The 26,479-nt window shown below is 37.6% G+C and overlaps 1 protein-coding gene across 1 annotated transcript in view; it reads left to right on the forward strand.

Annotated features, from left to right (window-relative positions):
- LOC143958923 (uncharacterized) overlaps positions 1-23,834 on the forward strand; it is a 382,425-nt gene extending 358,591 nt beyond the window's left edge. Inside the window, exons 11-14 of the mRNA XM_077467909.1 lie at positions 4,802-5,133; positions 5,305-5,526; positions 6,868-7,005; positions 15,575-23,834. Of these exons, the coding sequence (XP_077324035.1) occupies positions 4,802-5,133; positions 5,305-5,526; positions 6,868-7,005; positions 15,575-15,770 (888 nt within the window). The 3' untranslated portion in view covers positions 15,771-23,834. The remainder of the gene's footprint in view (positions 1-4,801; positions 5,134-5,304; positions 5,527-6,867; positions 7,006-15,574) is intronic.
- The last annotated feature ends 2,645 nt before the right edge of the window (positions 23,835-26,479 follow it).

Consider the following 26,479-nt stretch of genomic DNA (forward strand, 5'->3'; position numbering starts at 1 on the left):
TGAGCTTTAAAACAAACTCCTAATGACATCTCCCTCAGTAGCTGCAGGCACTGTGGGGAAATTCAGCCTCAGATGTCACAGCAGAGATTCTGAAATGGGATTGCATTGAATTCTGAACAGTTTACAGCACCTGCTGTTTGTTTACATTAAATGTTTCCAGGCTGGTAGTTAGTACTTTGATGTGACCTTTTCATTTTTAAATCTCTGATTTGATGCCACGTTTCTGCAAATGTATTAGATATACAGCCCTGATTCATGTTGAAATTATTATTTAAGGAGGAAGGTTTCCAATAAGTGTTAGTGCTTTAGCAACTTTTGTGACATTTTTTCATCTTGCCTTTTAAAAGTTACCAATCCCATATTTCCTTCTGTATTAGAATTAATTATCATCATGTTGTATACAACACCAGGAAGTTATGCCTCCATAGAGACTTGTTTTACCTTCAACAGTATTGGAATAGGCTGCATGTAATGGATCTTTAGTTTAGCTATATTACTCTGTATCACAATCTGTATCTTTGTATATTTACATGTATACTTTGCTAGCTTTAATGTTTCAGCCAATGTAGAGAATATTATTTAGGGGAAATAAAAAGCTTGTCATATTTGATTATTTTGGAGGCTGAAGCATTTGCTACATTTTCTCTATGATAACTTAACAATAGTATGGCATGTTGGCATGTCTTGCTACTTGATATTGCAGCTAAAGTATGCTCCTATGTAAAAAATGAAGTAGCCCATTTTCAAACCATGAGATGATGTGAATTACAATTGCTTAGTACAGGATTTCGGTAAAATTTTCACTGGCGAATATGTAATGTCTTAGAAGCCAAACTCTAGAAAGCATAGTGTTGCTAAAGTAATAGTTGAGTTGGAACTGAAACAGTTAATCAAGACAATTTCTGGAATGTTAAATATGCATATTATGTAGCATAATACCTAACACATGTTTTGTATACCTTATAATTCCAATCAGTATTATGCTACATAAAAAGGTCATGTTCATATTGTATGTTCATAAAGTATCACTAATGGATTATGGCATGTTAATCATGTTTATTTGGTTATTAACCTCACCTGTTTTATCTATGTAATGTTTAATACATAGGGGTTGATTTACTACAGTCAAATAGACTGCTCAATTTGCAAAAGAAGTTGCACTTTGTGTGGGAATTATGCCCAGAGCTTAGTGAATGAGATGAAGCTCTGCTGACTTCCATAATCCAATCAAGTGCAAGCCAAAATACTGTTTTCTTATTTTCCTTGCACATCATTGCATATTTTTTGCAGACAGGAATGTCACCACATTTACTTAGCTCTGAGGAAAATACCCTTGTAAAGCCTTTTTTCTTTTAATAAATCAGCCCCATGGACTTTTTTAAAAAACACTACCCTATTTCCTATAGCCTTGTGTAAGACTGCAGACACTAGAACCTGTGCAAAACTAGTTGATTGCAAGAGTAGGCACCAGCTGGCAGTAGAGGCTTCCTAATACAGATTATCTGTATCCTAAAGTAAAAATTTAAGATTTGATTATCAAACTTATAGCTCATTAATTAACTAACTTACTGTATGGCTTTGACTATATTTCATTTTTATGTGATTTTGGATTCATAAAATTGAAAACATCAGTAAGTTCAATAAAATATCCATTGGTATACCTCACTGTAGCAGTTGAGTTAAACATTCCCTTGGCATTACATTTCCAAATCTTTACAAAAGGAATGTATAGTGTTTCATGTATATATTTTTTTATTGTGTTTTGGCCTAAAAAACAAATATGTTTTAAAAACGTTTATTTCTACTCAGGTAAATATCAAATATTGCATACGAATAGTAATATCTATGGTTGAGGTTGCACACTAGATGCAACCCCAAGCAAGCAATCACTAGCTTGTAATAGACTCTGTATGGTTACCCATAGACTTGTTTTACCCAAAATGTATATATTTTATTTTCTGTTTAATGTTGGAGAGTAAAAAGTTGTCCCATTTTGCTTTTTCCAAAATTCCTGTTGCTGTGTTGGCTTGTGTTTATGAACTCCTCATTAAAAATGGAGTTGTGATAATGCCCTCTGCAAAACTTCTGGGAACATTTCTGGTCTTTGTACACCTTATGCTATTGTGACAACCTCTTACATGTTCACCACCTGGTTCTGCTGAATCACAAATTATATTGTCTGACAGCTAAAAAAATCTCTCAAATGGTGATCAAAGGCACAGGCAGGATCCAGCCACCTGTGGACATTAGTGCCAGCTGCCCTTTCTTTAATCAAGTGTGGCCAAATGGACACATTTATCCTTCTGAAGGGAAAGAGAATAGAGGAAGGGCAAAAACTTATTATAACTTTTTTTAATGGTTGGGAATGGGGTACAGAGTAATGGGTGTGCATTGTTCTCAAACTAGCCTAATTAACACCCCCCCCCCATTCCAAAAGAACAGTAGAGTCATAGATTTGTGATCATTTTAATTTTTCCAGCTTAAAGTTTCTATATATGGCCAGCATAACAGAGTGGATGTACAGAATCATCACACTGTTAGTTTGTCATATTCTACTCATGGACTTTGACATGTTGACGCGTTGTTGTCATTGTTTCTACGATCAAGTGGGGACAGATAGGATAGATAGGACAATTTACTAAAGCAGTTAGGAATCTTCATTCATGTATGAATATTTACTTCAATTAACCAATCATGTGCAGATGAAATAAGTAAACAGGAATTTGGTTTTCACATGATTAGATAATTGAAGTGAAGATTCTGAACTCTTTTAGTAAATCATGAGTGGAAGAGTGACATATTTTTTTCAGAATTAACTTTTTCAGATTCAGATTTCAGATTAATTTTTTTAAACTTACATGGGATTTTCTGTAGTAATATATTACTTCCCAGAAAATCATAATTTGCTTGTCACAGAAGGGTCTTTATTTAACTTTGTAAACTCTATATTCCTTTTGTAATGCTTATTTTCCTTGTTTTTGTGTGCAGTTTGTAAGAATATATTTTATGTTACAAATATGACTGTTATTGAAGATAAAGGGGAGATGTTTCAAACTTGATGTTGTAAAATGACTCAAAAGAGAGCAGAATATTCAGGCATGTAACAGAATTGTACATCAGAAGAAAGAAATGCTTGTCTCTAACAACTTATTTGTCCATTGCCAATAGCAGAAACACCTTAGCATTTATCATTCTTCCTGTATGTTCATTAAAGAGGTATTTATTGTTTGGATGTGTAAATAGCTATTGTAACTTGGATCTCCAAGCTTACAAATATGATTAATATTGATATGATAGGAAATGTGTGCCATCTTTTCTTTTTACAGCTAGGAAGAAAGCATATATTGGCTAGTGATATTGAATATCCTGAGGTATAACTTCATAAATATGGTTACATCAGTTTGATGATATTTGGTTAACATCCAAATTGGACCAAAATGAGGCAAGGAACAGCTCCCTTTTCTTACTACATTGACAAAGACATACCCAGAATATTCATCATGGGTGTGCTTAGCCATATATCAATACTTTTACTGTTTTAAACAGTTCTAAACCTAGTTAGGTTTACTATACCTATGTCTTAGATATGTGTCAACATGCGCTTTACAAGTAAGCTAGTACTGACATGATTTATTGAAAATGAACACCGTATTGGACATGCATACATTTTTAGAAGTCTAAAAAATTCAAAAAATGGACACTATTTTTTATTTATGTTTTCTTTTTTATTTTTTTGTACATGATATGTAAAGCAGAACCTGACTTACTATTCCTTGCATTTTAAAGCCACCATTGTTCAGTTCAAATTTTGAATACTAATGTATGATCCAATACGTTCTTCAAATTAATTCAAATTTAGAAAGCATACACTAGCTGGACTTAAAGTAAAGCCTGAGCAAAGGTTCCTTACGTAATTAGCCAAGGTCACTCAAACCTCGTGATTGGCCTCTTCAAGCATTTTCAAAATACAAGGCCAGGAAAGTGGGTTTGTGTGTTTTTTTCTTTATTATTATTTTTTTTCTCTCTCTCTATCTCTCTTGCATTTTTGTGAATCTAATGATGCACTTATGTTGCCCCACTTTTCCCTTCTCTTCATACCTTACCTACTAAAGGAGGAAATGCCACTTTCTTGGTAAGTGGATGTTAACCAAGAGGGACTTAAATCAAAAAAAAAAAAAAAAACACAGTGTGACAAAACTGAGAACATGGGGTGCTGATGAAAGCTCAACAGTACTCTACCGGCAAAATAAAGGAGTTCAGAAAAACTAAAATGAATTTTAAAGAAAAGACAATTTATTTCTTAGTAACATTTGTGGATTTTATTTTATTATTTTATTTTTATACTTTCCCCTCTTCCCTCCTCAATCTCTCTACCAGTTTTTGTGCTGTTTTGTCCAGATGTCTACCTCACTCCTCACTTTTTATTAATTTGATTTTACTTTTCTCTTTTTTTTTTTTTTTATCCAAATAATATTTAACCCATACTTTTGTAATCTACAATTAATTTTCTTTCTTTTTTTTATGTGAGACCTTAATTTTAGATTTCTCTTTTCCCCTACCCGCTCTTTGAAATAATTTCTTGTTTTCTATTTTTTTTGTTGCGTTTTGCATGCAAAATTGCATGAGCTGCATTGTTGGGGTCAGAAGGCTAAGCAGAAAAAATAGTCTCAGTGTAGAATCTCTGTGTTAACGTGCTGTATGCAACTGTGAGTTAACATTTCAGTTCCTTGCTGATGAAGTAGTGCTAAAGCATCTCCCTATCTTTTCTTTTTCCCCAATTTCTATTTATTTTCCTCTACAGCGGCCAAATTCAATATCTCCATCATCACGGACACATGCAAAGTTGGAAACATCACCTAGCCATCACAAGGGCAACAATCGCAATGATGTAAGGAGCCCAAGATCTGTTTCATCAAGCAAAGGTGGTCGTTGTTCATCAAATGATAAGCATCGACGAAACTCTAGGTCGCCATCATCAGTCAGACACCATGGGAGGTCCAGGGGCAGAACCAGGATACATAAGGAGTCTTCTGTAAACTCAGGAAGCCATACAAGCTACAGCAGCGATTCTGAAGGGTCAATATTGTCACATACCACTGGAATGGAAAAGAACCATGGTGTCGCTGCCAAAAAGTAAGGTCATATTTAAATAGCATATAGGAATTTTTGGACTTAAAACACAGTTTCACTTAAACCATTGTGAATAAAAGTAAATTATTAGGTTGGGTTTATGTCAATAACTGTAAGAGAAATAATGTTCTAATGAGATAATGGATAGAAATAATTATGGTTTGTATGTCACAGGCTAAAAATAAAGCATCACCGTGGTAGACAGAATAGCTGCTCTGAGTCTTCAGTGAAGCATATTAGACAGAACTCTGACAGAAAAAAGAGTCCAGTGCGCAGCACTGGCCACAGAGGCAGCTCCTGGAGTTCCAGCCGATCTCCATCCCGCTCCAGGTCACGTGACAAGAGGATGGCCAGAAGCAGATCTCGATCTGCCTCTCAAAAGAAAGCTTTAAACAGGTAAAGGCTGTATAACGTTAGTGTGTTTTTAGTTTTGTGGCTGAACTTTTTGACGTTCAAAATTTGTTGAAGGTAATGTAATCCCTTTAACCATTCATCCTTTTTGCATCCATGTACCTAAGGTTTATGTATAGATAAACAATTTTTTATTAGTTTTGACTATAAAGGAGAAGGGATTATAACCCCATTTATTATATGCTATCTGTACTCGGTTGAGGAGATTTCCTGTTTTGAAGATGCAACATAAAATTAAAGGATATCTCTCATTGAGCAAGGGAAATTGCTCTCATAGACAACAGTCCCCATTGGAATGTTGACCCTCACCTCTTCTTCTGGTGACAACTGTAAAAGTGTGAATGTCCTCATCACTTTTTGTCACAGTGATACTGGTCACCAGGACAAATGGATTCTATTCAACTCTTTGAGAGAGCAATAAAAACTTGACAGGATTAAAGAAAATGTTATACATACACCTCAAACATTGGGTCGTTATTCAGATCCCTCGATATATGACTCATAGCCATACACATTTGGTGCCTTAGCTGAGCTTCCAAAGTATAAGGGGAAAATGGTGTAATATATGGTATAGTGGCCACATCCATGCTTAAACAAGGTAATTGCATTACCACATAGTCCATCCTGGCCATATGGATGGTTAACTGTTTTGCTTTAATAGTCACTAGCAACATTGAAGAGTTAAACATCTTTATAGTGCAGGGTTGCTAACACTTTAAAATGTATGTTTTATAAAAGATCTGCTTACAATCACAACTATTAAGTATTATTATATTAAACATATAACCCTCTGCAAATAAGCTATTTTACCTTTGCAAATATTTTGTATACAACTTTTTATTTTGTGTTTGCTAATAAGTAAACAAAAGGAGAAGACAGATTTATGGGTTGTACCTTGATTGTATTATACCACCTTACAAAAATGACCCAGTCAAATTTGGTCAAGCAAAGTTACTGGATGACCAGTAACTTATGCTAATGTATTTTAGTTATAGAGCTTGCACCTATTACAGATTGCCTGTCTGCATTCTATTGCTTTCTTTTTCAAGAGGCAGGCAATCTCAAAGTCTGGTCAAAGTCTGGCCACCAAGCAGAATGTTTATTGATGACCAGCCTGATTTTAGAATGCAAGGTTCTTTTAAATGAGCAAAGCGCCATTCTTACATTTGTTAATATTTTTTTTTTTTTTCCCCAAAATCCATTCAATGAAAATTACATCATCTCTGTTTTGTAGTCCTTTCATTTTATCCTGGTTGGTAATTAGGCAATGCTTACCTCTTTCATTAAAAGTGTTTAGAAATTACTTATGTGCTTTGTCTATATTAGGGTGAAGGATGGTGAGAACCGAACACGACTTAATGATACAGAAGCAGCAAGACCCCGTCGACGCTCAAGAAGTTATTCACCTATAAGAAAGAGAAGAAGGGATTCCCCTAGCTTTATGGAGCCACGAAGAATTACAAGGTAAAATAATAAACTCACCCAGTCTATTTATTATGTATGTTTGTATGTATCTTTATTATGCATCTCTATTATGTATCTTTATTATGCAATCATTAGAACATCTTTGTAAAAAGCACTGCAGTTTACATAGCAGGACCCCAAAATTAGTATACATTACCTATAACTATAAGTAATAAAGTATAAATATAATTGCATGAAATATACCACTAACCTGGAAATTAAGGGCACCCACATCCCAAAAGAACATATGTTTGAAATCAGACAAAGCCTAGAAACATACTAGGAGTTTTTTTTCGTAAAAAAAAAAAAAAAGAAACTGACAGCTCAGGAAGAGCTGCTGTATTAACTATCTGATGTTAGTACAGCAATCACCCCTGCTGTTCGGCAGTACTTTTTTGGACATGCCCCTTCTACAGAAGCTGGATGAATGGAGGGCTTCTGTTGGACCGACTGCAGTAACCACAGGCCAATTCAATAGAAACCCCCCAAAATTATTATAATTTTTTTATTCTGTTGGTCATTTCGACCGCTAGGTATATATATTTATTATGGCTGCGAGCAATATTTTGTTATTGTTGAACATCCACTAGAAAATGGCCGCCGCTCTATTTCCGGTGACCGGAGCTATTAGAAAGTGGCCGCCGCTCTATTTCTGGCGACCGGGGCTACAGGAAAATGGCCGCTTCATATACTAACCAATATGCATATAAAAGACACTTCCTAATGCCTCTAGTTCTTCCCTGGTGAAGTCACTTGACTGTGACGAACACGAGCCGGAAACACTAGGCCCCAGAAGTGACGTGGGCGAGCTCGCTGCTCGTGTTTACATGCCTGTTTGATACTTTTTATTGTGAGTACCGTGCTTTATTTTTGCTGTTATCAAATAAATATTCTAAACTACTACACTATCAAGCATCCCTCCTGTTCCTTACATTTCCCCATACCCTACTGAGAGGCCTATTTGATGCAGATACACCATGGACAAAAAGGGGATTCTGATTCCAGATAAGAGATACACACCAGCAGAGCCAGAGACGCCAGACTGGGAGATTGCCAGGGGATACATTGGTGAAATAGAAAGATACACCCACATGCTGTTACCTTACAGCGGTAAGGTAAGGGGACATCCACACATTACATTGCAGAGAAGACAGGAAGTCACCTTGGGATTAACTGTTTTTCTGCAGTAGTTTGTCATACAATGTGATCTGATTCTTATAAAAGTCACAATAATACTGACAAATATTGTACAATGTGATTAAGCTGATAACACACAGACACTTCCAATTTTTCATGTATTTATTGAATACAATCATGAAATATTCACAGTGCTGGAGGAAAAAGTTAGTGAAGCCTTTGAGTTAATAGCAGCCTGAACCCTCTTTTAACAGCAATGACTTCAAGCATGCACTTTCAGTAGCTCTGGTTCAGACCTACACCACTTTCAGGAGGAGTTTTTGGTCTGGGCTCTGACTGGACCAGTACAAAAGGCACATTTTCTTTTCCGAAGCCAGTCAGCTGTGAATTTACTTTAATGCTTAGATCACTGTCCTGCTGCATGACCCAATTTTCTACTAAGCTTCAGTTGGCAGTCAGCTTTGCTGACATTATCCTGTAGGATATTTTGGTAAACTTGGAAATTAATTCACTCCTGGATGACAAGTGGTCCAGGCCATGAGGCAAGCGAGCCCAAATCATGGTGTTCCCTCCACTATACTTCATTGTTGGGATGATGTTTTGATGTTGGTAAGCTGTGCTCTTTTTGCTCCACATATAGTGCTGAGTATGCTTCCTGAACAATTCAACTTTTGTTTTATCAGTCCACAAAACATCTGCCCAGTAGCACTGTGGTATGCCAAGGTGCTCTTTGGCAAACTTCAAGCACACTGCTATGTTTTTTTTTTTAATAGCTTCCTCCATGGTGTTCTGCCATGGAACCCCTACTGGTTTAAAGATGTACATATGGTAGACTCATATACAGTGATGTGTGTCAGTTCCAGTGATGTTTTCAGGCTTTTTACTGTTACTTATGGATTAATCTTTACCTTATTGGGTAGTGGGTTGTACCTTAGGAGTCATCTAAGCTTGACACCTACTACTAGGAAGGGTAGTCACAGTACTAGACTGTCTCCATGTATAGACAAATTGTCTGTCGACTGATGGATGCCTACATACTTTGCGATTGCTTTGTATCCCTTTCCAGCATTATGCAGATCAACTTATCTTGATCATATGTCTTTAGAGAGCTCTTTTTTGTGAAGCATTGTTCTCATCAGCTGATGCTTCTATTGAACAACAGTCCTAAAATGTTTGAGTGTGTTTTTTTTTATCAAAGTAGCTCTAAACCACAAATCCAAGTTAATTTAATAAATTGGACTCCAGGTGTGCAAACTGCTTTTTATAATTATCTTTTGTAATTAGTCTATGGATTAATTTACTTTTTCCTCCAACACTGTGAATATTAATAGTGTGTTCAATAAAGACATGACAAATTAGAATTGTTTGCGTGTTATCAGCTTAGGACATTGTGTGTGTCTATGGCAGTGATGGCGAACCTTGGCACCCCAAATGTTTTGGAACTACATTTGCCATGATGCTCGTGCACTCTGCAGAGTATGACGATCATCATGGGAAATGTAGTTCCAAAACATCTGGGGTGCCAAGGTTCGCCATCACTGGTCTATGGTGACTTAGATAAGGATCGGATCACATTTTATGGTAAATTACTGCAGAAAACCAGTTGGTTCTAAGGGGTTCACATACTTTTTGTTGACACGTAGCAAGTTCTTGGCGTTAAAAACAAGTGATTTGATAGTTGGAAAATCTAACATGTTTAATTTATAACAAACTAGATTTCCTGAATGCACAGTACAAGACACAGACTTTTTTTTTAAATCATTAAAACTGGGTTATATGCAGCTACCTTTAGGTTATTGAACACAGGGAAAAATGTAAAGCTGAAGGGACATCACCCTCCCACGCTTAGCTAACCTCATTTTTTTTTTTTGGTCCTAGGTGATAAGCCTCTTTTTCCCAGGAAGTTTTCTTTCTCACTGGATCATATGCACCATAATAGCTTGTACTTGATATACCCTGTGGGTGCTTCCCTTGGCATATAGTGCCACATGTGGAGTTAGCCACAAAAAGCTGTGATCTTGTGATCTGTCTGGTGCTGAGCCAGACCATATAGTGAGGGTGTGCCCATCATGGAAAGCAACGTCAGCATGGGGTTAATCTCATGTTTATTGCAGCTATTGTTGTGGGTAGTACAAGGCAGAAGCCCTATACATGTTCAGCTCATTGCTAGCCCAGTGCAGCTTTTCCCCTGTGGATGTTTTGGAACCACTGCCTCCTTTTCTGATGCAGTAGGACCCAGAATAGCCAAAGTAAAAATTTTACTTTGGAGCCATTTTAGGCTTTGGAGTATGTTTTGTATGGTGCTGTTGCATCTGTGCACATCTCATGAGTCGCACCTTAGTGTGTCTGTGCAAACAAGCGCTACTGCACCTGCACAGCCAAAATGCTTTCTGTGCTTGAGCACCCTGTTATTAGTGGCTTATTTTTGCCTTCAATTGCTTGCACCAAGGTATCTCCCCTTCTGCTCAACTATATTGTCTAGGGACATTTTTCACAGGCATGCCAGATATGGGCTTGTTGTCTCATGCTTAGCCTTTAGCTCCCTTTGAGGGATGGCAGTACATCTGTTCAGGGACCTAACACTCTTTCCTCTGATAGTTGACCCCATTGTAACTCTCTGCCTTCCTCTGATCATCTAACCAGTTTATCGGCCATACCAGCCTCCACCTTCCTTTCTAAAGAGGAATTTTCTGCCACATTGTCAGAGATCATGGCCAGAATGTCTGGCTTTATTAGGGTCATAGAAAGAACAGGTCACAGATGTTTCCTCTTCAACCTACCTCCTGATTTGGTCTTTGACTTTGCCCTTAATACAGGCACAGTACAAAAAAAAGTATCAGCTGAGAAGGACTCCTTGCCTTTTGAGACATAGGAACAGGATGATATGTCTGCTACAGGCATTAATCCCAAGCTAAAATAAATTATTGCAACACTTCTTAAAGCTGTACACTTTTGTTTAGCAGTAAAGCAGACAGAATCTGTTTACATGAAGGTATCCAGCATGGGGTATTTAAAATTCCCAAAACCAGCTTCCAGGTTCACATGCTGGTTGTCCTGTAGGACATGTGTAGGAGGAGAAGATTTTTCTCCTCCTAAACATTTCATTCAACAGTATCCTATTGTGCAAAGTTTCCTTAGGATATAGTCACTTCCTTTGGTGGATCCAGACATTTTTCACCTAAACAAGACCCTACAAATCTGAGGCTAGATGGGAGTGGGAGGGGTTATATAGGATAGGATGTCCCTGCAGCCTCCCAATCACCTGTAGGTAGTTCCATATAGTCGTATTTACAGTATTTAAAGAAGCCTGAGTCCTGTACTTTACTCTAGGAAACAGATTTCAATGGTAAGTCAAACGACCTAATAACTTTCTGCAAATGAGACATGTTTCTTTGAATTAAAGACATGTATACTTTAATGTATAATTGTTTATTTGTATGTCACGTCATTTTATGCTGTTCCATCCCACAAGGTTCCTTTTGAAGATCAGCTGCCAATGATGTACGTTACAGCAAGTCTTCTTGGTTACTGTGGTAACCTAATCACTATCAGGTGTTTACTGAAAAAATGCAACCCTCTCCCATATACACTAATCACTCACAAAATATGTGTTTTCTTACAGTCTGTTGCACATCTGGGATCTTGGTTTTCTGGCTTTGACCTCTTACCATCTATTTCTCTCTGCCTTATATATGTTGCACAGCTTAAACATGTTTTCGTGCAAAAGGGTACTGCAATTTCAATTCTGTTATAACCATTTTATGGTTCTCTATGTTTTGAAACTAGACAGAAATATGTAGTCTTGAAAGTTTGTTTTTAAGTATTTCAGCATACAGCCTATGTCACAATTACTCAGTATATAGAAAAAAAAATGGTGTCAGTATTCATAAAGTCAAAAAGGTGCTGAAGTAAGTAAAGAGTGCTTTCTCCTGCCATCTTATCATGTATGGTTGGCTAGGCCCTGTCATATAAGCAGTTGTAAGAGATGTGCAAACAGATTTAGTGTTTACGGTTGCAATGTGTATACAATGTAACATACTTGGGAAAGAAAATAGCAGTTTTTGATGCTCTTTAAATCCCCAAATGGGCTACAAAACATTTAGCATTTCTAAAGGTATTCAAGCTGATCAATAGCTGTATTGAAATGGATTGCAGTTCCTTTTTGTTTGACACTAACTTATTCATATTTAACGGTTGGTTCAGTTACCTACTAACTATTTGTCTCAACAATTTCAGCGTCTGTCTGAGGTGTGGATAATGTGGAGCAAACAAAGCAGGAAGGTCATTCAGTTAATTAACCATCTATGATTCCAACAGTCTTATATTGTTTTTGAATTACAACTCCTTCGTCTTTTATGTTGTGAGCTGTGATTTATAAAACACCATTTTTTTTATGCTAACAGAAACGTGCATAATAAAATACACGATTATTTTGGAATTATACATACAGATGTAGCAGTATAGTTGCCTTTTGGTTATGCTCAACAAATGTAAGCCCACTGTGAACCACATTACTTTAACCTTTATAGTAACTCTGATTGGAAGGAAGTAGATAAAATATTTAATAGCATCGTCTTTGCCAATGTGATCACCCTCAATCACCCCTTTGGTCCAGAGAATTATTTCACTAAGGGCTTTTAAAGGCTTAAAATGAAGTACTTCATGAAGAAAAAAATTGAAAACATTATCAATTCCATTCCCACACATTTCTCCCCCCATATTTCACTAGAACACAAAGATGAAAAGTACTTGAGGGGAAGTTGTTTTTTTATAGGGACCTGTTACATGATAATTTTTTTTGTCTAAATGTTGTGTATTCTTTTCTTCTTCTTTTTTTGAGTATTGAAGAGTTGACTTGCAGGGAGTTTATTTTAATCTTATTTTATTGTTGTGGTATTGGAGTAGCTGATGATGATGAAGAATGCAATGGAAAGATATAAATATATATACATATACATATATGTCATCTTGCCACCCCATCCCTCTGCAGACATGAACCAACCTTCACCCCTGGAACCATAGAGACATCTTTCCCTCTTCTGATGTGGCTAAACCCATGCTGCCTCTTCACACTGCACCCATTTCCCAATATTTTATTCTCTTTAACCCACACCTATTTCTCTTCTCATGTCACTGATTTTTTATTAGCGCTATTGCAAACAATGGAAACTCACTCAGTTACATGCTTAGAAACAATTACCAAACAAAAACAACATCTTAAGCCTTGTACACATGCTATGATTGTTGACAGGGGATTGTTGACAGAATGTTGTCCCAAAATCTTACCGTTAGTACGCTCCTTTTGACAATTGTTGTCCAACTTTCGCCAACAAATGTTGGATGATAGGCTAATACATTTTTGGCGGACACCGGTTTCATGTCAGATTTTTGTATGGTCAGTACACAAATCGGTCACACAAAAGTCAAAAGTACAAACACGCATGCTCAGAATAAATGCTCACCAAACACGAAATTAGCAGAAGGGGCCCAATGGGTGGCGCTCAAGAGCTGAAGTTCCATGTAGTACACCACTACATTTGTGTTTGTGGCACAACAATTGTGTAATGTTAGTAAGAGAAGGTCCTGGCACACTCCCTTAAGACAAAAATCATACGCTTGGTTGTCTAACAATCGTACCGTGTGTACGAGGCTTAAATCCACAGACCAGGCACTCACTTAAACAGCAATAAAATAATTCATTTGCTTATAAGGAAGCATAGTCCTTTACTTTTAACACCCCAGAACAGCAGCATAACACCAAATTCACAAAGCTGGCCTTTTTTTCACTTTTTCTATTGCAGAATGAGGTCCTACTCAGCTGCCACCACTGTTTGATCCTCATACCTCAGCAACTAAAGCTCTTTCCTATGATTGAAGAACAGTATTCCCTCAATTGGAAACAGACTCTCTGTTACCCTATTACAGTGAGTCGTAAGGTCAAATCTCTTAAAGACCCCCTACAACCACCTTACAGGGTCATACCACACACTGAGCAAAGCAGCAAACTGATCATGTCACTCATTTACAGTGACCATTCCTGTCCCATTTTTTCACTTTGAGTGGCAAGTGACATATGTATTGTGATCATTGCAACGTATGTTCTCTGCAAAAGGTTTTATAAGAAATTTGCATATGATGCCAACATCCAATGTTAACTGGTTCCCGAACCGGCCGCGGCTCCCTTGGGCGAGCCGTCGTAGCTGTACGTCGGCCCTTTAAGACACTGTAGGAGGCGTGCACGCCCGCTGCTTGTGTCCAGAGCCAATGCGAGTGCTTGCCATGCGTGATGAACATTGGGCACCTGCGATTGCTTGTGACAGAGCAAGAACCGGATCTGTGTGTGTAAACACAAATCCGGTCCCCACAGGGGAGAGGAGCCAGATAGCGTGTTCATAAAAAGTATAAACACCTATCTGTCTCCTCCTCTAGCCAATCCCATCCCCTCCACAGTTGGAACACACTTAGGGAACAAAGTTAACACCTTGATCACCCCCTAGTGTTAACCCCTTCCCTGCCAGTGACATTTATACAGTAAGTGCCTTTTCATAGCACTGATTGCTGTATAATTGACAATGGTCCCAAAAATGTGTCAAAAGTGTCCAATTTGTCCGCCGCAATATCTCAGTCCCAATAAAAATCCCAGATCGCCACCATTGCTAGTAAAAAAAAAAAAATTCTAATAAAAATTCCATAAATCTATCCCCTATTTTGTAGACGCTATAACTTTTGCGCAAACCATTCAATATATACGCTTATTGCGATTTTTTTTACCAGAAAGATGTAGATGAAAACATATCAGCCTAAATTGAGGAAAATGTATTGTTTTTTTTTATTGGGATATTATAGCAATAAGTAAAAGATATTGTGTTTTTTTTTTTCTAAATTGTCGCTCTTCTTTTGTTAATAGAGCAAAAAATAAAAACTGCAGAGGTGATCAAATACCATGTTGCACCATGGAAGCGAAGCAAATCAAGGTTTATTGGGTCAGATCCAGATCCAGGATTGCATGAATCAGTTTGTTATATTAAGTGTATGAAAAGCACAAATCTTTGTTAACCCAATTTTCACAGAAACCTGAAATATTAGTTTATAGTCATCTCAGCTTTCAATACATGTGTGGTCACTGTAGAGATCAACTGATTGTCTTGCACAGTGTGGTTGCATCACAATGAATGCTTCTACTTGGTACCTGTACTGCTCCATCTGTCTGCACATACCATTATGGGGTAAGATTTGCACCCATTACCACCCTTTACTTTTACAGTCTAAAAAAAGTAACATCTATGGTTAAATGCTTAGATCTAACATATGTCTGTTAATGCTTTGAATTATTAACCAATAACAAGATTGCTTTCTTACTGCTCTGTTTTTCTTGTGGCAACATATAATAAGCACAACAATGTAATTATTACTTGTTATCTTTCATTTTCAGTGCCCGGAAGCGCCCAATTCCTTACTATAGACCTAGCCCATCTTCCAGCTCCCTGAGCAGCTACTCCCACAGCCGTAGTCGAAGCAGGAGCTATGACAGTTACAGCAGCTATAGCCGTAGCCGGACTCGGAGTCGTTCTCCCAGCCACAGTCGTAGCCCCAGCTACAGAAGCAGTTCTGAGAGTGCTGGATTTTAAGCCTTGCGTATCAAATGAACCCTGCTATTAATCACACCTACTACATAAAGTAGAGTGGTAGTTCAAGAAAATCCAGTGGGTTGGAATGTGATATAGATCAATGTATGTACATATATAAATAAATATAAAGAAGATACACTATCTATAGCATTCATGATATCACACAGACATCTTTCTGAAAAATGAACAATGGTTTGAAATAAATCACACTAAACTAGGCAGTCTCAAAAGTAGTCAAAGCATTACAACTATAACATGAAGACTGTGCTGATTGTAGTTTTAGTCCAAATGCAATGCCTCTAAGCACAGAAGCCATGAGCTTTGACTGTCTTGCAAGGAGTGGGTAAATAAATCTGATGAATGCATAAAAGACCTTTGTAAAGCTACATATTGAATACTAACAATGTAGCCATGCCCTATGACATTTACACCCCTCTCTTGGTTTCTTTATGCTATTGTTATAATTAATTTATTGTGTATCTAGAAGATAGGTACCTGGCAAGGATATACGATACCAAAAGGCTGGGTAAGCAGAATCGTTGGGATAACATAAACATTTCAAGTTTACTTTGTATCATTTCATTTGAAATTTGTTATTACTTAAATGTTGGTGTAAAGATATTTGTGACCAAACAGTGTAAATGATATAGATCAAATCTGGACTTCTAAAGTAAATAACCCAGAGTTGTGGTATCTACAGCATATAGGATGTTTTAAAAAGAACATGTTCTGCCTATGCAGTATAAAGCAACAGGTACACTATAATTCTAGCCTCTACAGCTGCTTATACATAACTACCCTTTTCTTTTATGCCTTTATGTTTGCCCCAGTAGCAAAGAGAAGAAGCCCTGTGTAAGCCCAAAATCACACAATAGAACTTACTTAGGAGAGAGGATCTCTGTCCACCACCATATGATAGTGCAGGGTACCTAAGTGGCCAACACCAAGAACCAGTGCTGTCACTTTGGAGGAAAAAGACTGATTCGCATCCTCTATATCTCTTGATTCCCCAAGCAAACATATCAGCAAAGGGAAGAAAGGTACAAACACTTCCAGGGGCTGAAATTGATTTGACTGTGTTGCTTTTCCCTACAAGGGCATAATACAAAATTTATTTGGCTTCTCAGCTGGCACTGTTAATAAAACCTCAGATTGCCATTGCACTTGACCCCTATTACTGTACTTAGTTGGAAGCGGTACCAGTATGCAAACCTTATTGTGTTATTAGCAGTGACCGGTCCCATGCATTAATGTGAGCTGTGTGAACTTTAAATGCCAGTTTTGTTTTTCACTCCTAGTCAAACAATAGCACAGATACAAGTGGCAAACCTTGATATAATACAAATGATTCTAGATATCTGTAACTCAGTATTGTAATGCACTCTTCACTTAGATTTCCCACCTTTGCTAAAATATGGTTGTCTCGCATGGCATGACAAAATATCTCCATAGCAAAAGATATCCTGTATGCCTGCAGCCTTTATTCTCTACATGGATAGATTTTAACATGAATTTGGTCAATAGCGTAGAGCATTTTTTAACAAGACATAATTAGCTGTTCTTCTGAAGCCAAACAGACTAAACAGTTTAGCTGTGTTGTTTTGACTGAGACCGATGTCCTCCTATATTATCCTGAAGTAAATGTGTTACTTATTGAGATAAGAATGCATTGTGGGCAGAAGTCATGGTTTTAAATATTGTTGAGGTAAGTATACTCAAAATTGTTAAAAGGCTTGCAATCATGTAAACGACAATACATATAACTTATGCTGTCTGCTAGGCACATAGTTATTTCATTTGTCCAGAGTTGGTCACATACATTACAATCTGAGTATACATTCTCCTTAAAATCTACCAACAAATATGGAGTCCAAGAACTCACCTGACTGGGCATAAAATGAATTGTTTAGATAGGCCCTCTCACTGTATAATTGTTGATAGATCTAAAGGGATGTATAACGATTGTACACTTAGATTGTAACTTGTGTGGACTGATTTAGAGCTTTGCCGTAGTTCTTCTACATTGAAACTCTAAACAGCACATTCAAAAAAAAAACATTTTGTGTAATGTGTCTTGGACTATTTCTCCTTGGTGCTACAAAATTTCAGTATGTTTCTGATTTAATCTTTGGATAATTTTTGTCAAAGGATTGAATTTGAATAATGTGTAGAGCTGCAACAGTGCAGTTTCTAATGCCAACTGCACCTCAGCATTCAAATCACTATAGATGTTTATTTATGGCATTGCTATGATTAATTAAATTGTATCTTTGACAATGTCCAGCGAAATATTAGCTGTCCATCACAATAAGCAGTGTTGCCAATTTTAAAATAGTGTAATGGATTTTAATTTATCTGACCTGCAGCATCTGGGTTTTTCTGAAACCGTTCTGCATTACCATCCATTCAGACTAATTTTAGTGATGCATATTGTCTTCTGTACATTTTATTTAAGGGTACAAAGCCCTTGGTCAGGTGATTTTTCTCTGGCTTACTCTGCAAAAAAACTCAATGCAGAGACCTGGCATAAAATGTTGGTGATGTCTGTGAAAAAAGGAGTTTATAGCCCGCATGTGAAGAGAGTTGGTGAGCAATGAAGGCGGAGGCATGTGTGTGTACATTGTATCTCATTTTACCAAGAGAACATGTCTTGGCTCATTATTGCTGAACAACCAACTGTTTTCCATCTGACTGAGGTTATCACTCCAAAAGTTATTACACATTTTATTTCTCTTCATAGCTTATAGACTAGCTCATGCTAGTAGTAGATAATTATGGATTGTAATAAGGTCTCATTTGGTCTACAGTATTCTCTTGCAAATATGGAATATTCTAAGGATAAAGTAAAGGTTAACGTGGCACTACACTCAGTCTTTATTTTATATTTAAAGAGGATCTCTAGTTTTATCTTTCTGTCTGGCGCACAGTTGTTCACAGTTCTCTTGCACTGAAATTGCCTACTCCGATGTCACTAAACACTGAGTTTCTCACATCAGAAGCTCTAACTAGTCAGATATAGTCAAGCCCATATCTAAGCTGGGAGACATTCAGAATCATCTAGACAAATGATTCTTAACCTTTTTTTAATCTAGGTACCCTTTAAAAATATGCATAATCTGAGACACCCCATTTTAAAATGTAAACTAAAGTAATAGGTTTACATAATGCAGCAGCATCTACACATATAGGACACCTAACATTCAAGGTTGTTTTAACAAAGCAATGTACCTTTAAACATTGGTACTGATTAGTATTCCAGTATTTCTCTTCTCCCTCAGTTTCTCTCCCTCATTCAGCTAGTGTGACCCAGTGCTGATGAAGATGGGCAAACAAGGATGCCCTAATGTGCCCAACATCCTCCTAATCACCCTATGAGGACATCAGTTGATAGAAAGCCGGTGGGTAGCATGTACAATGCCTACGGTTGTAATGCTGCACAATAAAAATCTGTGCCTTTGTATAGCAAAAAAAGGCAGGCTTAATCTGCCTGCTGACTTGCTGACAATTTTTTAAATTTTGCCAAAGCACACCTGGAAAACCCAGAAGGAGTTATGCTCTTGGAAGGAGTTATGCAAATATTAAAATGCCTTCATGGCTGGGTGTTGATCTGAAGGAGTTGGCATTCTAGGAAGAATGCATGGTAACACCCACATGAGATACTGAGCCTCCAATGAATCAAAGGGGCAAGCTAGGGACAGTCAGCCTGGAGAGGAAAGGGCTAGATCATCCTTTATCAACCAGGATGCTGGCAGGTTTTATGTAAAAATGTATTTAGTATGTTAATACATCACAACTCTCAGCTTCATTTTTCACAGCAACCTAAATACACCTACATTTGTAGAAACTCACCTTAGTCCCTTGATTACCACCCTATTTTAATCAAATTAATAGATTGGTAGGTGTGATGTGTCAATGTGGCTGAGTTCTGATATTTGGCTAAATATTCTGTTTAGTTGGACTTAAAACCTGCTGCCTTTTATAGTAACATGCAATCAGGCCCACAAACCAGTTATTTTCAACAAGAATACATTAATTTCAGCATTGATAATTGCCCTTTATGCAGTGCATGTACATATAATGAATGTGTGTGCCATACATCGATCTTGTTATAATCACACACGTGGGTTGGACTTGATGGACTTGTGTGTTTTTTCAACCTCGCCTACTATGTAACTATGTATCTTACCTTTACTGCAAAAGCTCTTTTGCAGTCTTGCAATACTGACAACAAACTCTAAGGAGACTTAATTCATTCTTGTTTCTATCAAACTCCAGAACTTCCAAATCATATGTGCTACACAGAGTATTGCATTATTTGCCCAGATAAGCAATACCTTGCATTATCCTGAACACACACACAAACATTGAGTTGCAAACAGGCCTTTGGGCATATAGTAGTCCAAAATCAGAAGTAGAACATTACATTCTCAGTGAAACAAAACACAGACAGAAGAAACAATTATTGTGAGAGCCTAATATTCTTTTTTTTTTCTTGAGTTCTTCTTTAAAGCAAACCTGTTTTCTCTTCATAGTTTCTGAACAGCAGGCACATAAAAGTGCCTATATGTATAGTTGTACCTCTTATGGAGCCCTCCAGAAAACATCAAGCTCTCAAAAATTGAATTTGCAAATAGCAACTTATGCTTGACTCTGCTCCCTCCTCCCCCCTCATAATTCACTACTAGTCCATTGATATGTTGGACAGGCTCATTGACAAATAGTGAGCCATGGGAAATAGGATTGGCATGCCCATGCAACTCAAATTCCTGCTGTACTTAAGTGACTACAGTTTAGATCTTTAAAGTGAACACAGGATTTGGCTGTTTTTGGCTAGCTTTAAGGTTTTGATTGATCCAGAAAATTACATTATCAAAGATTGTCACAAAATAATTTGACCTAGATTACCATTTTACTGAACAGAAACTGCACCAGAGAGTATTCATTACAAATAATTTACCAGTAGAGGGTTACTTTGTAAACTGTAGAACCAACAATAAAAATTGCAAGCAAATGCTGTATATCTATGCAAATAACTCCTTTTACAAGGGTTATGGAATTAAAATTCATGGAGGTCTAGTCAGTAAGATTTTATTGTGAATCACATGTTTGTGTGATGATCTTTTACATCACAGGCCCTCCTTTAAAACATTGTCCTCAGTCCTCCATTCGCATTACAACCCTACACTTTGCATCACAGCCCACCTTTTACATTACAGCTCTCCACCTTTACAACACAGCCCCCCTTTAACATCAGTGTCTTCAGTCCCACCGTCTCATTACAGTCCCCCTTTACATCACAGCCCAGCCTCAACATCAGTGTCCTCAGCCCTCTCTTCACATCATAGTCCCCCCTTTCCATCACAGCCCCCCTTTACATCACAATTCCCCTTTTACATTAGGTTCCCTATTGGCCACTTCACATCTGAGCTCCCCTTTACATTAGTGTCCTAATTTTTTCCCTTTACATCACACCCTCCCCTTAGATCAGTGTCCTCAGTCCCCCCTTTATATCACAGCCCCACTTTCCATCACAGGTCTCCCTTCTTTCACAGACCTACCTTACACTGCTAGGCAGAGGGCAGGAGGTGCAGCAGATCTGAACAGGGTCGGGAGCTGCCCAACTTTTCATGTTAACAAGTGGGTAATTGATTGGTAGGATGTCCTTGTGTTCTAACAACCAATCATCTGCTAGTTAATTTGAAAAGTTGGGCAGCTGCTACACTCCATCAAAACCCGCTGGGCCTCCTGTCTTGTGCCCTGCTGTGAGGATGACAGAGGTGGCTGCTGAGGGGTGGTGGGGAACTCAAAGGAGGACACCCAGGCTGCCGTGGCAGTCCGAATAGATCTGGACCATTTAGTGATGACTGTCCTATACGAACTAGACAAGGATTATACATTAAAACTTTGTTCCATGGACTCAATGAATATTCTTCTGCACAGATCCCTCATTTTATTTTAATGACAAATTTAATAGAGTTTAGTAATCCTTTTTATTACCTCTACCATTAACGTATGTTTACAAGGTATAAAATGACTATAACTGTAATGAAAGTACCCCTTACTTAATTTATACCATGTAGAGCTAGTGGGTCAAAATTCATGAAGTCACTCCCTGGTTATCATGTATTTATTATTATTAATATTGTTGTTATTTATTTTGTATTTATTTATATTAAAATGTATTATGGAGTTATGAACAATTTTTGACCAGCTCAAGGTTTTGTGGATATGTTAAAAAGAATAATAAAAAAAATAAAATAAGGATAACTGACTTAATTTAAGAAGGAATTAAGGAACTTTGTGTTGAATTCTTCCTTTTAAGACTCATTTATATCTATCTTGGAGCCAAGATGAACAAAAAAGATACTCCTAAATGCACTTACTGATTCATCACTAATGCTGCTTACCTTCTATACCTGGGAAGTGTGCACAAATCATTTCCTCTACCTAGAAACATGCACAATGGAAGAGAAAAGGCATACAGTATAATAGAAGTCAAAATTTACATTTTTTTTCTGGTCTAAATGAATATGCCACTAAGAAGAATTCAAATAAAACAACCATCTTTTTTTTATTGATGCTATTATAAAGCTGCAATACAGATACATACTATTTAAGAAAAAAACTTTAACAAATAACTTATGTTTAATTCTGTTGTGTTAGATGTGTATATAAAATATATATTTGTTGTATAGTTTCTCAAAGATAAATTAAGTTCAATACATGGGTTGTCTTCTAACTGTCGACTGATGCCAGTTTTACCTTTTATACTCAAAAATGAATGGGGAAAATGACAGATCACCCTTTTAATGATGTATTTGCTTCTTGTAGAACATAGCTTCCTCTTGCAGTATACTAACTTTAATCCATTTGATGACAGTAATGTGACTGGAATATGTATGTAGGCTGATGTTAACTTACAAATTAATGATAACACACAATACATAATATCATTCTGATGAGCCCTCTTATCTATACTTGTATATGTTGCATTTTTATTGCATTGTCAATGCAGTTTAAATCTGCATATAACAGATGGCCATTATTAAATATCTCTGATTGAAATGTATTGTTTAAATTATTTGGAGTTATCTACCTTGTATTTGGTAACTGTCATAAAGTCCCAAAAGGTCTGAATGTGATGTGATTTTGGCATTTTCCATAAACTCCTCTATGTTTTAATATATAAGACTATTGGTTTTATTTCAACGTCATAATTAGATGCCTTCTGCTGCTAAGGAGATTGACCACAACAAACAGTATCCAAAGTGCACTATGGCTTGCAGACCTTGCCTGGTTCCAATAGATTATGTTCATCACACAAATGGGTCTACAAAGGTGCTTGCAAAGGAGTGATAGGTTTATTTAAATAAGCAGCTAGTACTTAGACTCAGACATGACTGACCACCTTAGCAGGTTTCGCCAAGTGCTTACTCATAAGGCTAATAGTTTATGTATTTACCTATTTATTTTTGCTTTTTAATATATGATGGCTTATTATGAGTGTACACATTTTCTTTGTATTGGTAAAATAAAGCTAATCAGTACAAGGCCTACTACAAAGACTAACAGACAACAAGCAAGTAGAATTTTAGGCACCTTTTCACAGTTATCTGCCTTTTTAAGCTCTTCTGTTAAAACGAATTTATACAGAGTACTTCATTCCTGTCCTTTCTAGTCCTTCCTGCTCTGCTCAGACAGGTCATATGGAGTTTCAATCAAAGAGAGACTAGAGGCAAACATCTTCTGCTGAGTTTTCAATTTAGAAAACCCACTATTCTGTGAAACAAGTGTAAAATGGAAAATCTGCGCTGTCTCAAATCTTGAAGTTGATTAATATGTGAAAATTGTGAATGAATAAATAATACTTGACGTGCATAAAAAAGGGAAAATTATATATAGCTGTATATTGAGGTGCTGCAACTTAAAACCTGAATATTCAGCTCATGAATTTGTGGGAAGGAATCAAACTGCGCAACCAAATACAATACAAATAATACAAATTAGACTGTGTATGTGTTCAAGTCCATATGGTGCTTCAATAAAAATTCATGATGTAAAACACTCAGGATGTGGCTTGAACGTCTGTTCGGTGTTTGTAATAAGGGTGGCCACTTACCGCATAAGATGGATCTCAAATTATAGAGATCAAACTCGCTCAGCAATGGGACATTCAGCCTGTGAATAATCCTCCTAGGGCTCCTCCAGAGCCGGTATACCTCCCGATACAGGGAACTGTTGTTCTCATGTAATATTCTTTACAACAGCACTGGCACATCCTTCTGTATGGTCTTCCACTTTGGCATATATTTACCAGTTAAAAGAAGAAAAAGCTTCATAGCGCAGTATCTTCGTTTTATGACGAGCTTAAAAAACACTGTCATCCAAAAGCAATGAAAATATTTTAAACAGCCGCGGCTTAAGCCAGGATTTTCACCACGCCAGTGGCTATTGATTAAGGATGCATGCACTGTCCTGTCACCATTTGAGGAGGCTACAAGGATGGTGAGCAGCAACAATGCATGCATCAGTGACACTGTCCCTCTAGTCTTCCTGCTGGAGCACGCGCTTCATGGAATAATGGGCAGGGCACTTATGGCAGAACAGCAGGAGGAAGAGGACGACTTCCTTACCTTTCAAGGACCCCTTTATCCAGATAGCATTCATGTTTTAGCAGTCCAATTTTTCTGCCCCTGTTCAACAGGGGCATGTAATTATAATTTTTGATATAATATTTCAATGCAGGGCCCGCTCCTGTGCCCAACAAGAACATCTGTGAGGGGTTACAATATTGTGGCACCACCACCCAAGGCTCAATTTTTAGCAGGAACATGTAATCACAATTCTTGATATAATATTTCATAGCAGTGCCCATTCCTGCACCCAATAAGAGTATCTGTGAGGGGTTATAGTGTTGTTACACCACCACCACCACCCAAGGACCAATTTTTCTGCACCTGTTTAACAGAGGCATATAATTACAATTCTTTATATAATATTTCATAGCATGGCCCGTTCCTGCGCCCAACAAGCGTAACTGCGAGGGCTTACAGTGTTGTGACACCACCACCAAAGGCATGTAATTCCAAATCTTGATATAATATTTCACAGCAGGGCCCATTCCTGCGCTCACCAAGAGTAACTGTGAGGGCTTACAGTGTTCTGGTACCACCAACACCTAATGGCCAATTTTCTGCAGAGTATATAGGTCAGACCGTACAGTATATATACTGCTGTTCAGAGTATATAGTGCCTGGGGGACGTCCACGCCATTTTTTAAAAAGAATTGGGTGCGGGGTTCCCCTTAAATTTAATTCCAAATGCTTTGGCCAATCATCAGATACCAATGTACTGCGATCTTGTAGTGCATTATGGGGCATTCCACCGCGCTCAGATTTTCCACGAATGCCCCATAATGTTTAGCATTCGTCCAAGGGGCGACCACACAAAATGTTCGAGTCGAACTTACGTTTGACTTGTACATCGGGCTCATCCCTAGTATATAGGAGGATTTGTTTAAAGCTGCTAAAATCCCAGGATCTGACTATCTATATCCACAGTCATTCTCCAGAAAGTTACATTTATGAAATGAATAGGCCTTTGTTGCCAACAAACTGTTTAAAATAGTTGACAATCATTTTACAGTCTGCACAGAAAGCTGCATTGTGAAGAAGCATCAAGGCCTGTTTTAACAGAATACCCTACTGTTTTACTTTTGAGAACTAGTGTACCCTCCACACAAAATAAAAATGTCTAAAGTGGTGAGGAAGGTATAGGCAGCAGTAGAGGTGAGCAGACTGGCATTTGCAGTGCAGAAGTTTCCTCTGTTTTTTTAGGGGCTATTATTTCATAAGCGTTGTCACAAAGTCAAGTACAAGATAACAGTACCTTGATATCTTGTATAACCATCTGACTCTTTTCCTTCTCAGGTCATGCAGCTATGCTTTGTAAGTTGTCCAGCACTGAAGAAAATACACTTTTCTACAATGTAAAGTAATACGTGTACAGCTTGAATAACATTGTAAATTTGCTGTCCCCTTAAAATAACTCAACACACAGCCATTAATGTCTAAAATGCTGGCAACAAAAGTGAGTACACCCCTAAGTGAAAATGTCCAAATTTAGCCCAATTAGCCATTTTCCCTCCCCAGTGTCATGTGACTCATTAGTGTTACAAGGTCTCAGGTGTGAATGGGGAGCAGGTGTGTTAAATTTGGTGTTATTGCTCTCTCATACTGGTCACTGGAAGTTCAACATGGCACCTTGTGGCAAAAACTCTGTGAGGATCTGAAAAAAATAATTGTTGCTCTACATAAAGATGGCCTGGGCTATAAGAAGATTGCCAAGACCCTGAAACTGAGCTGCAGCAAGGTGGCCAAGACCATACAGCGGTTTAACAGGATGGGTTTCACTTAGAACAGACCTCGCCATGGTTGACCAAAGAAGTTGAGTGTACATGCTCAGCGTCATGTCCAGAGGTTGCCTTTTGGAAATAGATGTATGAATGCTGCCAGCATTGCTGCAGAGATTGAAGGGGTTGGGGGTCAGCCTGTCAGTGCTCAGACCATACGCCACACACTGCATCAAATTGGTCTGCATGGCTGTCATCCCGGAAGGAAGCCTCTTCTAAAGATAATGCACAAAAAAGGCCGCAGTTTGCTGAAGACAAACAGACTAAGGACATGGATTACTGGAACCATGTCCTCTGG

This window comes from Lithobates pipiens, unplaced genomic scaffold (assembly GCF_037356315.1).
Source record: "Lithobates pipiens isolate NorthernLeopardFrog02 unplaced genomic scaffold, aLitPip1_a1.2 Scaffold_65, whole genome shotgun sequence".
Taxonomy (NCBI): Eukaryota; Metazoa; Chordata; class Amphibia; order Anura; family Ranidae; genus Lithobates; species Lithobates pipiens.